This window comes from Nannospalax galili, unplaced genomic scaffold, assembly GCF_000622305.1.
Source record: "Nannospalax galili isolate Female #2095 unplaced genomic scaffold, S.galili_v1.0 scaffold590, whole genome shotgun sequence".
Lineage (NCBI taxonomy): Eukaryota > Metazoa > Chordata > Mammalia > Rodentia > Spalacidae > Nannospalax > Nannospalax galili.
The window spans coordinates 339,330-353,666 of NW_008328101.1; the positions used below are offsets into that span (position 1 = coordinate 339,330).

The 14,337-nt window shown below is 38.1% G+C and overlaps 1 protein-coding gene across 1 annotated transcript; it reads right to left on the reverse strand.

Annotated features, from left to right (window-relative positions):
- Positions 1-7,620: 7,620 nt before the first annotated feature.
- On the reverse strand, positions 7,621-13,378 carry LOC103748882 (zinc finger protein 658B-like). Its single transcript, XM_008851692.3, has one exon. It carries the CDS (start codon positions 13,143-13,145, stop codon positions 11,292-11,294), a length of 1,854 nt encoding a protein of 617 aa, XP_008849914.2. The 5' UTR covers positions 13,146-13,378; the 3' UTR covers positions 7,621-11,291.
- Positions 13,379-14,337: the final 959 nt, after the last annotated feature.

The following is a 14,337-nucleotide window of genomic DNA, read 5'->3' on the forward strand; positions in this document are numbered from 1 at the left end:
ATAGAAATAATTGGCCTAAATTTTAAATACTCTCTGTAATTCTCTAGCCTATCATATTATAGTTAGTGTACTATGTCCTGGTCTTTTCATTATGGAATTTCCACTGTTAAAAAGACATTTAGCTGGGCATGGTGGCGCATGCCTTTAATCCCAGCACTTGGGAGGCAGAGGCAGGTGGATCTCTGTGAGTTCAAGGCCAGCCTGGTCTACATAGTGAGTTCCAGGACAGCTGGGGCTACAGAGAGACCCTGCCTCAGAAAAAATAAAATACAGTTGGATAAATATTTCCCCTTTCATATGCAAAATAAGATACTGCTATTTCATATACTTTAGGATTTTCCAAGTTGCATATATATGGTAACATTATCACATATTCACATGAGATTTAGAGAATATGTGGCAATTCATTAATACTTAGGTGCTTCATTGATATCGTTTATTCTTTGACAATATATAAAGAAGTATTAATCTTTGAATTTTGTGAGGTTCCTGTTCATATGAAATCTCTGCTGTGTCCTAAGACGGGAGCCATTCATAAATGGTGGCTGACATGATTTTTGTCTGTATGTTTTCTATACATAAAGATTCTGTGATATTCAACACGATTGTATGGGAAAGTGAATGCTTTCTCACATTTTTTATATTGCTAGTTTCTCACACATATGAATTAAAAATAAATTTTAATTGGAGATTTTGCAATTTTTGTACTTCTGTTTTCCTTCAGTACACTATGAAGTTCTGTAACATATAAGTGTTTCAAAATTTTCCAGACTTTTAGACATATCCCTTCAGTGCAGATGCTATTTTGTATTCTAAGGATTAAGTCCAGGGTAAAGGATGTACCAAATACTGAGCAATTGTAAACTATCTCTTTAGTACGAGTTTTTGATAACTGCTACCTTTTGACATACGATTAAAGGAATTGCCACATTCCTTATATTGCAGTGTCTCCTGTTACTGTAACTTCTCTCATGTTCTCCAAGCAAATTAAAAGCACAGTCACATACAGTCAGATATTACCAATGTACCAATATTTAGGGTTGAATTTGTGTGAGCTTTTAAATACAGGAGTGTTAATGGTAGGTGGTGTACATTTTTAAATTTTCCCCACACTTTTTATTACTTTTATGAAAATTTCAAAGAATGTATTTTTATCAAACTATTCCTTTCCATGCCTAGAAGTCATCGCAAATCCATCCCTTCATGACCTACACAATATTTTGTTCTTTGATTTTGTTTTTCCTTTGTTTTTTACCCAAATATAAAATTTGCACTGAAGTGAACATAAACACGAGTGTCAAATTGACACACCTGGGTTGAGGGAACCTCAAGTGGGGAATTGCATTCTTTGAACTGGCCTGTGGACATGTCTGTGGGGCATCTTCTTGACTGTCATGTGATGTGGGAGGGCACAGCCCACTGTGGGTGGTGCCACCCCTGAGCTGGTGGGCCTGTGTTGCATAAGAAAGCAGACTGAGCAGAGGCCAGGGGAGCAAGTCAGTAAGCAGTGTTCCTCCATGGCCTGTGCTCCAGCTTCTGCTTCCAAGTTCCTGCCCTGAGTTCCTACATTGGGATCCCTGATAAACTGTGACCCGGGAGATGTAAGCCAAATAAACTTTTTCCTCATGTCGGGACTGGTCAGAGTATTTTCTCACAGCAATTGAGAGACCAAGAAGAAGAAGTGCCATCATGGAGAGAAGGTGACATACCTGGGGCCACAACTTGAAGAACACTGACTCCCTCTCAGCAGCTATCAATTACCAATAGCTCCGGACCAAGGGGTGGAATTTGTGCCCAGCTCCCACTCTCCATTCTGGGATTAAAGGTGTGCACCACCACACCCAGCTTCCTTGGTTTTTGGATGTTAGCCATGGTGAGTGGATTAATAAATCTCAAAATGGTTTTAAATTAGATTTCCCTTATGACTACTGATATACAATATTTTTAAAGGTGATCTTAGACATTTATATTCCATCCTAGGAGAACTGCCTATCCATCTCCTTGCCCCATGTTAAATGGGTTGTATGTTTTTTGATGTTTAGTACTTTGAGTTCATCAGACATTCTTGATACTTATCCTCTCTTACCACCAGAATTTGATGACAAGATGCTGCTGCTGAAGACACTACACTCATGAGCTCTAGAAGAAAAACAGAGAAATCAATCTGGTACTAACTTCAAAGATTCACCTCTACTGACTAGTCTTCATAGGCTGGAAGGTGCTTTGTATGCTACCACAGAGAAAATCGATCATCAACTTTATCCAGATGTGAATCCTGCGAGCTACAGCAACAACTGGCCTGGCAAGATATTTGCAACAGTGACACCAATATTTTGGGAGTTAGCAATTACTTTCCAATTGCATTTAAGGTCTCTTTCATAAGGTAGAGCCCATATCTGACATGGATATCAGGCTTAGGGTTCATAGGACAGGGCCTAATACTATTATTCTGCTAAATGTATATAGTATTAACCTGAATCCAAATGACTTATTGTTATACCAGTAGACTAATGAATCTCTCAATTGTCACTAGTGAAGCTTCTGTATGCAGCACATGGTGAATTATACAAAGACCCACAACTGACTAATGTGCAGATAATTAGACTGCATAGCATCTATCCCCAAGTAGGACACCTATATCAAAGTTCTATCTCTGAAACCACAGGGATTGTTGCAGAATAGCAAACAGAAATGGTTTAAGAGTAACAGATAATGGAATAACACAAAGAAATAGAGGTTTACAGATAGTTTGGAAGTAACTCATGAAATCACAGCATTGGTGACAGCATGTACAAGCCCCACATAAGCTCAAGACAGGCAAAATCCCAGCATAGACATGGGGAGGTTGGTAAGAAACATCAATGCTGCTTGAGGAAGTATTGGCCACCACATGCTTCAGGGAAGGAGAAAGTGTCTCTTTCATGGATGCAATTCTGCATAGGTTGACCAGGCTGCAGTGAATGACTCCGTATATACATGGAGAGGGAAAGAGAGTGAGAGACAGAGAGAACATGAAATTCGGTAGGGTTAGTAAAGGGGGTACAGATAGGGGAGAATATCTAAATAAATCAACATATCCTATATGAAATACGTTTTAATTTAATGAAAACGAATATAAATTAAACCCATAGAATACTAAGCACATCAAAACAAAATTTACTGTATTCTGAAGATACATTTGTTGCTTGCATGAAATATTCAAATGATTAATATGTTTTTTGGGGGGGGTGAGCCCAGGATGTCCTGGAACTCACTATGCAGACCAGGCTGACCTTGAACTCACAGAGCTCCACCTGCCTCTACCTCACAAGTGCTGGGATTAAAAACGTGCGCCACCATGCCTGGCAATATGTTTATATTTTTTAAAAGAAAAACAGTCAATATATTGAATCATCTACTATAGGCACTCAGAAGTGGCACATGAGATAAAAAAATGGTGAGTAAAACTATTTCAATGGTAAACTTAAAAAATATACCTATAACAAGCCAGGTATGGTGGCATACACCTTTAATCCCAGCACTCAAGAAGCAGGGCAGTCAGACTTCTGTGAGTTCAAGGCAAGGCTGGTCTTACATAGTGAGTCCCAGGCCTGCTTGGGCTACAGGGACACCCTGACTCCAAAAGACAAAAAACAAACAGCAAACAACAACAGCAACAATAAAAACCCCTATAATCATTCCAATAATAGATGAAATAATGTAGAGGCAATCATTTTCCCAAAATTTGGTGAGGGCAGAAAACTGAGACACAGGTCAAATATTAAGTGGGAAGAGTCATGTGGGATGTTTACAATGACCTATGCATTCCTAGTCTTTTTTCTTTTTTCTTTTCTGGTTTTTGAAATGGGTCTTTCTAAGTAGCCCCATCTGGCCTGGAACCATCTACATACATATACCAGGCTGTCCTCGATCTCACATAGATCTGCCTGCATCTGCCTCCCTAGTGCTGGGAATAAAGGCACAGCAACAGCTGTCAATTTCTAGTCATAACAGTGACTCACAATGAATAATTGTGTAGCCCTTTAAAACTCATTGGTTGGTAAAATTAATACCAGTGTAATCAAATATATCGAAAATTTTCTAAAAGAATTTTCTAAGAGAACTTTTTTAAGTTAAAAGGAAAAAGAACCATTCAATTAAAAGAAAATTCTGTGACTTTACTACTCGAGTGCCTTAAATGGTTGAATACATAGGAACAAACATTTCCCCCCTTCTGCAAACACTATTTCACTTACAGGGTGCATATGAGGAAAGAATACAATATTTTGAATGGCATCATTAGAAATATCATTACTGAGTTACTGAGTGGCAAGACTGATTGATTCAGCAACATAAAGACAAGAGGGGACCACAGAGATGGTTCAGTGGTTAAGAGCACTGGCTGCTCTTGCAGAGAACCCAGGTTCGGTTCCCAGCACCCACGTTGGGGGTGCTGTACTTAACAATTGTCCTTAACTACAGTTCCAGTGCATTTGATACCCTCTTCTGACCTCCATGGGCAGTGCAGGACATGGGTGTACTTACATATGTGCAAGCACAATCTAGTTTGTGTCTCCATTGCTGTGACAAAATACTCTGACCAATACCAAGTTGGGGACGTGAGGGTTTATTTAGCTTAAATCTCCCTGTGATCATGACTTTTACTATCTACAGCACAGCAAACCTAACTCAGGCATGCATTGTGGTAACTACGAACTGTACTTAACTCCAGTTCCAGGGTAATCCAAAGCTCCTTTCTGACCTCCGCGGCATTGTATGACATGGGTGCACTCACATACATGCAGGCAATACACTCATACACATAAAATTAAAAAAAAAAATTTTAAAAATTTTAAATCTCTACATATATTCAGCTAAAATGACATCCAGTGCTCTGACCAGATGTACTCCTTAAACAAGAATCTTGTCTAATGACTAGTAGTAATAGGAACATACAACCGAAGTGTTCCAACTGGGCCTGCTCAGTACTACTGCCTAGTGATACCTGAGTTTCACTGTAAGAGTTTCATTTCTCAGTTTTAGGAACTGAAGACAGTCTCAAAACACCACTTTTATCTGTATCACATTCACCCTTCCTGTGACATTTCCTATATTTTCCAGGATAACTGCATATTAATGAGAATTCAATTCCTATTATGTCCTCTCAGTGTAAATACAGTCCAGAGTTTAATACAATATGTGTTTAGGAAAAGTGTTGTGACCAGGTGTTATATATTAACATTTTTCTAAGGACCTAACTTCCTTAATTGAATGGAACATTGAATCTGATTCAAGATATGTCAGGGACATGATCAGAATGTGGAATTCATGAAATGTGAGTGGACACTCCAAAGACCTTAAGGGCAACTGCGATTATAAATAGCTGCAAACTGGGGCTAGAGAGATGGCTCAGTGGTTAAGAACACTGGCTGTTCTTGTGGAAGACCCAGGTTCGAATCCCAGCTCCCACATGGCAGCTAACAACTGTCCATAACTCCAGTTCCAGGGAACCCGAAAGCTCTTCTGTCCTCTGCGGGCACTGCACGACATAGGTGTACTTGCCTACATGCAGGCAATACATGTATACACATAAAATAAAAAATAAAATATAAATAGCTGTAAACCTAAACAAATGCAGAGAAAGAATAGTGGCATGATGCCTGTGGAGCTAGGGGTGAAACGGAAGAAAAATCCATAGAAAGTTGGGAATTGAAAAGATTATTCAAATGTATTGCCCTGTAAAAATCAAACATTTTCATGATATCCCTTAAAAACAAAAACTAAGGAAAAAATTGATTTTTTTCACTTGAAAGAATACTGTGCTGGATAGATTTAGTTTCAACTTGACACACCTGGGTTGAGGGAGCCTCAGTTGAGGAATTACCTCTATTGGACTGGCCTGTGGCCATGCCTGAGGGGCATTTTCTTGATGAATGATGTGGGAGGGCCCAGCCCACTGTGGTGGTGCCACCCGTGGGCAGGTGGGTCTATGTTGCATAAGAAAGCAGGCTGAGCAGGGGCCACGGGAGCAAGCCAGTAAGCAGCATTCCTCCATGGCCTTTGCTCCAGCTCCTGCCTCCAGGTTCCTGCCCTGAGTTCCTACCTTGGGCTCCCTGATTAACTGCGACCTGGGAGATGTAAGACAAATAAACCCTTTCCTCCCCAAATTGGTATTGGTCAGAGTATTTTGTCACAGCAATGAAGAACAAACCAGGACAAATACTGAGCATGTCTTCTAAAGAATGTTAATATGTTTTCTATAGAGTAGTTCGTATTTTCAAGTTCAATACTAAGCACTGTTGTGCTACTTGAAATCACAGATATTGTCATGGAAAACATAATTTTCTAGTATAATATATGTACAACTTCTCACATGTATAATATACAAGTAAATCACATAAATTTGCATAGGGAAATTCAGAAACATTGAGATAGGTGACCTTTTAAGTACTGTGCTGAATCAAACTCAGGGCCTCTTATCTTAGGCATCTAGCACTACCTAAAATCAGAACATGAGGTATGGGACATTTCACAATGTGTTCCATGTAGAGCAGAGCACATAACTTATCTTCCATGATTTCCAGTTTTGTTGGCAAGTAAGTCATGAGCATTTGATTGTTACAAAATCAACTCCCAGAGTCTCAGGTGTTGAATATTTGGGCTCTGGATATCAGGATTCACAAAAAGATTTATGGAAAGGCAATTGGATCATGACCGTGACTTCATAGTTGTTTCTCCATTCAGCCATGATTGGAAAAGAGGTCACTGACGTACAATATTTAAGCACATATTTTGCCTCAGCCCTCGGAAAGACCTTCTCTATCTCTATCTCAATCTTTGTTCCTCCCTCTCTCTCCTTCCTTCAGGATGAGAACTGTCCCCCTGCCACATGGTTGCCAGACTCCTACCTATTCTTTCTCTGTTAAGATGTATCAATAGAAACAAATATATATCTAAACTTTGTAACAATGATTTTCAAAAAAGCCTCTTCACTTTACTTCATGTTTCAGGTATTTTGTCTCAGCAGAGGAGTTTCACTCACACATAACTATTTTGAATTTCTGTTTCATTACATAGTGTAGAAGGTGCACATACATATAAGCACTCCTTTACGTTGTCTTAGTCTTAAACTTTACCCAGAGTCTCACATGTTTACACCTTTCTTTCAATGTAAAGGAAAATCCAAATCCATGTTCAGTTGTCCCATAAAGAGGTGGGGGGTAGATGCAAAGAAATAGTCTCAACTTTTAAATACATCAATATTCATAAATTGGGACTAAAATGACAAAGCCAGGTAATCTTCATTATATTTATCACAATGTCTCTAATACACTACTTAATCTCTAATAAATTGATTATGCAAATTATTTGAGAGTAAGTCCTCATGGAACAGAACCCCTAGAAAAGCTAATGCACTGATTTACCTAATTTTGAAAGATTTTTCTGTATTAGTCTTTGTTTACCATCCACTGAAACAAGATGTGTTTTTATTTGGAAGGAAGATTCTTCAAAGAATTTCCATGTGACATCACTAAACACATGCTGGATTTATTTTAAAGAATCAACTTATATGCAGGTTTAAAAGTTTTGAAATGATAAATTAGATGAAAGAAACAGGATTTATTTAAATTAGTAGACAACTTGTATGGCATTACACACCATTTTCAAAGAGCAACACTAAAATTTTAATACAGCTATGGATGAGTATATAAATATACTTATGTTTTACGATTATTTTCTCAATTTAGTTTTACACAAAAATTTTATTAATAACATTCAAAAATATTTAAAATTTTAATTTAATAAGACATTAGTAATTGAGTGAACTTACACGCAAAGGTGGTACCCTTCGCCAGACCCCCCCTTCCTGTCTTTGGAAAATCCCCTAGACTGAGTGCCCCTTGGACCCTCCCATGCCTAACTGTGGAAATCCCCTGGACAGGTACCCCACCTCCCTCCAGGTTCCCTCCTTGTCAGACAGAACAAAGACATCTCCTGGAACAACCTGTAGTCCAAGGCAGAGGAAGAACAGCATTGTGCCTCAATGCAGGTAGCCAATGGCTACAAAAGTTACAGGGTCTGAAAATCCCCTTCAGTTGTTTCAAACTCTTTCCTAGTACTTCTGATTTTTGTTACTATAGAAATCCCGTTTTGTGGTTTTTATGCTTGAAAGCCCTGCACTTTCACAGCTCAGAGGTCGCAGTACAGCTCCCAAGTCTGTGTCCCCAGCGGTTGGTTCCAATAAAGCGCTTGTGTTTTACTGAGACTCAGTGTCTGAGTGGTCAATTCAGGAAAGTCTTCGGACCCCCAAAACACACATATTCATCTTATGAATCAAAATATAGTTCATTTCAAATATTCAGGAATGACTGTTTTGAATTAGCAGAGGACTGAAGCCCAGCAGTGCTACTTTACACTGACGTGCATTCTTAGTGCACTCAATAAATGAAGCAAATCAACATTTTGATGTCACTCATGAATTCTGCATAAGGCATTATTAACTCACACTGTCAACTAATAGTAGTGATGCCTTGATAATGTACGGAGTCATCAGTTCTCATGCAGCCACTACTGAAACAAATTATCACATAATCCCTAGAAAGCAAGAGAGACTGAATTTATTTCCATATTAAATTAACAAATAATGTACAGTCTTCAAAAAGCTACAGTACTGGGAACACAGCTAAGTTTCCTGTAGATATGAGTCTATCTACACATATATCAATATATGTTTTTGAGTATTTACATTTTTGTATAAATATAATTTACAATGATATCTTACATAATAACTTTTTTTCTTTCCATCAATAGTATTCTGACTTGGCAGACAATATCTCCCTTTAGCCCCAGCTGGCCTGGAACTATGTAGACCACGCTGGCCTTAAACTCACAGAGATCCACCTGCCTCTGCCTCTCAAGTACTGGGACTTTAGATGACAGTGTCTTCAATTTTTAACACTATCTGCCATTTTCAAAGACCTAGGCTAAAATCTAAAAGGATAGTAAAATGTTAAAAATCACAAAACTTTCCAGGCGTGGTGGCGGATGCCTTTAATCTGTGAGTTCAGGGCCAGCCTGGTCTACATAGTGACTTCCAGGACAGCTGGGGCTTCAGGAAGACCCTGTCTCAAAAAGATAAAAAATAAATAAATAAATAAAAATCACGAAACTTGTAGGGTAAAATTTTCATTTTTGTCTGGTTCTTTTGTTTTTAACCACATCAATTAATACTGAAAATATCTAACCATTCTTTCTATTGTGTTATTCAGCACTAAATTAACATACTTTGCAAATTATTCTCACCCATGAGTCATTGAAAATCATTGCTTTTGGATACTCAGGATTCTCCTTTTCTTTTCCTATGGTAGAAATATGCCAAACATACATCACACTAAAATGCATTCTCACTTATCAAAAAATAAATAAAAAATTCGTCTACTATGATGAATTTTCCTTGTCCATGAATTATTCACAGAACAAATGGAACTAGTGAAGCATTGCTAATGCATTGAAGGAAAATATATCCCTTCAACTGAGTCAAAAAATGTTATATATTTTGATATTACCCTTTATAAATTAGAAAATATGAATTTTGGGGTTTTTTTTTTTTTTTTTTTTTGCTGAGACAGGGTCTCCCTATAGCCACGGGTGACCTCAAACTCAGAATGAACACCAACCTGGCATTGAACTCCCAGAGATCTGTCTGTCTCTGCCTCCCAAGTCCTGGGACTATAACCGTGAACCATCATGCCCAGTGAAAATATAAATTTAGTTGAAGGTAAAATTAGCCTATGGCTTCAAATATTTCTAAATAAGACAGTTACATCTATCAAAATATATACCATTTGATGAAAATGTAGAAATTACTGACATAAATTCTTAAAATATTTTCTGTAACATTCTACACTCTCATATTATAGTGAGTGTACTGTGCCCTGGTCATTTTATTATGGAATTTCCACTGTTAAAAAGATTTGGATAAATATTTTCCCCTTTCATATCTAAATTAAGATACTGCTACTTCATACACTTTAGGATATTCCAAGTCGCATATATGTGTTAACATTTTCATGTATTCACATGCTATTTAGAGAGTATGTAGCAATTCATTGACACTTAGGTGCTTTATTGACACAGTGTATTCTTTGACAGTAAATAATGAGATATTAATCTTTGAATTGTGTGAGGTTCCTGTTCACTATGAAATATCTAATGTTTCCTAAGACAGGAGCCATTTGTAAATGGTAGCTGACATGATTTTTATCTGTAGGTTCTCAATAAATAAGGATTCTGTGACATTCAACAAGATTGTATGGGAAAGGGAACACTTTCTCACAGTTTTTATGTTGCTAGCTTCACACACATATGAATTAAAATAAATTTTGATTGGAAATTTTGCAATATTAAACTTAATTCTGTTTTCCTTCAGTACACTATGAAGCTTTGTAATATATAAACATAAGCATCTGAATATTTTCCAGACTTTTAGATATATCCCTCTACTACAGATTCTGTTTTGTTTTCTAAGGATTGAGCCCAGGGTAAACAATGTACCACATTCTATACAACTGTAAACTCTCTCTCTAGTATGAATTTTTGATAACTGCCACCATGACATATGATTAAAGGAATTGCCTTGTTCCTTATATATCCAGAGTTGAAATACAAGTACAGTACTTCTCTTTTCAATCGTGGAGTTTCTCTCTACAGTGAATTTTCTGTCTTCTGTGTGCTGAGCTCTCAGTTTGTCACATTCTTCTTTTCGGAATGGTTACTTGCAGTATGAATTCTCTGATGAAACATTAAATCTGACAAACGACTAAAGGACTTGTTACATGCTTCACATTTGTAGGATTTCTCTCAAATATGATTTACATGATGTGCCCTAAGATGAGACATATTTTTAAAGGACTTCTTACATTCCTCATATTTGCAGGGATTCTCTTTGATATGAATTCTCTGATGTGTCTCATAAGTTTAACTCACTGTAAAGGATTTTTTCACATTCTTCACATCTCTAGGGTTTCTCTCCAGTATGTATTCGCCAATGTCCTCTAATAATTGACGTGTCTAAAGGACTTGCCACATTCTTCACATCTGAGGGTTTCTCTCCAGTATGTATTCAATGATGTACTCTAAGATCTGACATTTCACTAAAGGCCTTGGCACATTCTTCACATCTCTAGGGTTTTCTCGCCAGTACGTATCTGCTGATGTCCTCTAAGAATTGACATTTCACTAACATAATTAACACATTCCTCACACTTGTAGGGTTTCTCTCCTGTATGAACTCACTGATGTAATTGAAATGTTCACATATGAGCAAAGGCCTTGGCACATTCTTCATATCTGTAGAGCTTCTCTTCAGTATGTATTTGCTGATGTATTCTAAGACTTGCTATTCGACTAAAGGGCTTGCCACATTCTTCACAACTATAGGGTTTCTCTCCAGTATGTATTCGCTGATGTACTCTAAGATGTGACATTTGCTTAAAGGACTTGCCGCATTGTTCACATCCATAAGGTTTCTCTCCAGTATGTATTCGCTGATGTATTCTAAGACTTGACATTCGACTAAAGGCCTTGCCACATTCTTCACAATTGTAGGGTTTCTCTCCAGTATGTATTCGCTGATGTACTTTAAGACTTGACATTTCACAAAAGGATGTGCCACATTCTTCACATCTGTAGGGTTTCTCTCCAGTATGTATTCGCTGATGTACTCTAAGAGATGTCATGTGTCTAAAGAACTTGTCACATTCTACACATCTGTAGGGTTTCTCTCCAGTATGTATTCGCTGATGACCTCTAAGACTTGACATTTCATTAAAGGACTTGCCACATTCTTCACATTTGAAGCGTTTCTCTCCAGTGCACACTCGTTGATGTCCTCTAAGGCTTGACATTTCACTAAAGGACTTGCCACATTCTTTGTATCTGAAGGGTTTCTCTCCAGTATGTTTCTGCTGATGTCCTCTAAGCCCTAACTTGCTACGAAAAGTCTTGCCACATTCTTCACATCTGTAAGGTTTCTCTCCAGTGTGTATTTGCTGATGTCCTCTAAGACTTGTCATGCGAGTAAATGTCTTGCCACATTCTTCACATCTGTAGGGTTTCTCTCCAGTGTGGATTCGCTGATGACCTCTAAGACTTTCCTTTTCACTAAATGACTTGCCACATTCTTCACATCTATAGGGTTTCTCTCCAGTATGTATCTGCTGATGTTTTCTAAGGCTTGCCATGCGACTAAATGTCTTGCCACATTCTTCACATTTGTAGGGTTTCTCTCCAGTGTGTATTCGCTGATGACCTCTAAGACTTGCCTTTTCACGAAAGGATTTGCCACATTCTTCACATCTGTAGGGTTTCTCTCCAGTATGTATCTGCTGATGTCTTCTAAGCCTTGACATGCAACTAAATGCCTTCCCACATTCTTCGCATCTGTAGGGTTTCTCTCCGGTATGTATTCGCTGATGTATTCTAATATATGACATGCTACTAAAGGACTTGCCACATTCTGCACAGTTGTATGGTTTCTCTCCTGTATGTATTTGCCGATGTAATTGAAATGTTGACATATGAGTAAAGGCCTTGGCACATTCTTCACATCTGTACAGCTTCTCTCCTTTGTGCATTCGCTGATGTCCTCTAAAATGTGACATTTGACTAAAGAACTTGCCACATTTTTTACATTTGTAGGGTTTCTCTCCAGTATGTATTCGCTGATGTACTCTAAGATCTGACATGTGACTAAAGGACTTGCCACATTCTTCACAACTATAGGGTTTCTCTCCAGTATGTATTCGCTGATGTACTCTAAAATGTGACCATTTACTAAAGAACTTGCCACATTCTTCACATCTGTAGGGTTTCTCTCCAGTATGTATTCGCTGATGCACTCTAAGATCTGACAAGTGACTGAAGGACTTGCCACATTCTTCACATCTGTATGGTTTCTCTCCTGTATGCATTCGCTGATGTGCTCTAAGATGTGCCATTTGACTAAAGGACTTGCCACATTCTTCACATCTGTAAGGTTTTTCTCCTGTATGTATTCGCTGATGTACTCGAAGATGTGACATTCGACTAAAGGACTTGCCACATTCTTCACATCTGTAGGGTTTCTCTCCTCTATGCATTTGCTGATGTCCTCTAAGATGTGACATTCAATTAAAGGACTTTCCACATTCTTCACATCTGTAGGGTTTCTCTCCTGTATGCATTCGCTGATGTACTCTAAGCCTTGACATTTCATTAAAGGACTTGCCACATTCTTCACTTTTGTGGGGTTTCTCTCCAGTATGATTTCCTTGATGTAATTTGAAACTTGACATCGAAGTAAAGGACCTGTCACATTCTTCACATCTGTAGGGTTTCTCTACATTATACAGCCTCTGATGTCTTCTAAGAGTTGAGTTCTCCAGGCAAAGGAAAAAGAACACATTTTAATATAGAGAATAGAGGTGAAACAATCACACACAGATACATAAGGAACATGTAATATGCATGAATACAATTTCGTTTAAGGACTTGCCACATTCTTCACTTTTGTGGGGTTTCTCTCCAGTATGACTTCCTTGATGTAATTTGAAACTTGACATCGAAGTAAAGGACCTGTTACATTCTTCACATCTGTAGGGTTTCTCTACATTATACAGCCTCTGATGTCTTCTAAGAGTTGAGTTCTGGTTGGCTACAGTCTCCCCTCTTCACATCCCAGGGCTCTTTGCTTTTCTCCACATGGGAGACGAGAACAGGCGTACACACAGCAAGACCTACAGACACCAGATTGCTGTAGTTCTCCAACATCACCTCTCTGTACAAAGCCCTCCTTTGAGAAACATTCAAATAAACAAAAATAAAAATCTATGGCATGCGGCCAGGCGTGGTGGTGCACACCTTTAATCCCAGCACTTGGGAGGTGAATCTCTGAGTTTAATGCCAGCCTGGTCTACATAGAGAGTTACAGGACAGCTGAGGCTACAGGGAGACTCTATCTCAAAAAGACACAAAGGAAAAAAACAAAAAAAATAAAATAAAAAACAAGAAAAAAAAATACGGTGTAAATGAGGGAGATGAAATCAAAACTAAAAATATATGAAAAATACAGAAGTAAATGGATGTACAATCACAAGAGAGTCATTTAGAAAGGTGAAATAAGCATTAACAGAGCTCTACATGTAAGTCAAAGGCAACATAAGAAAAATACTAAGCAAAAAAAAAAAAAAAAAAAAAAAACTGAAAAGAAGCCATCTCTCTCCTCCCTCTGAGTCTCCTTTCCAGGCAATCTTACATAAACAATCTTCTCTTTCAAGAAACTTCCTTTCAGTTCACTGAAAATCTACTTCACCTGCTCCT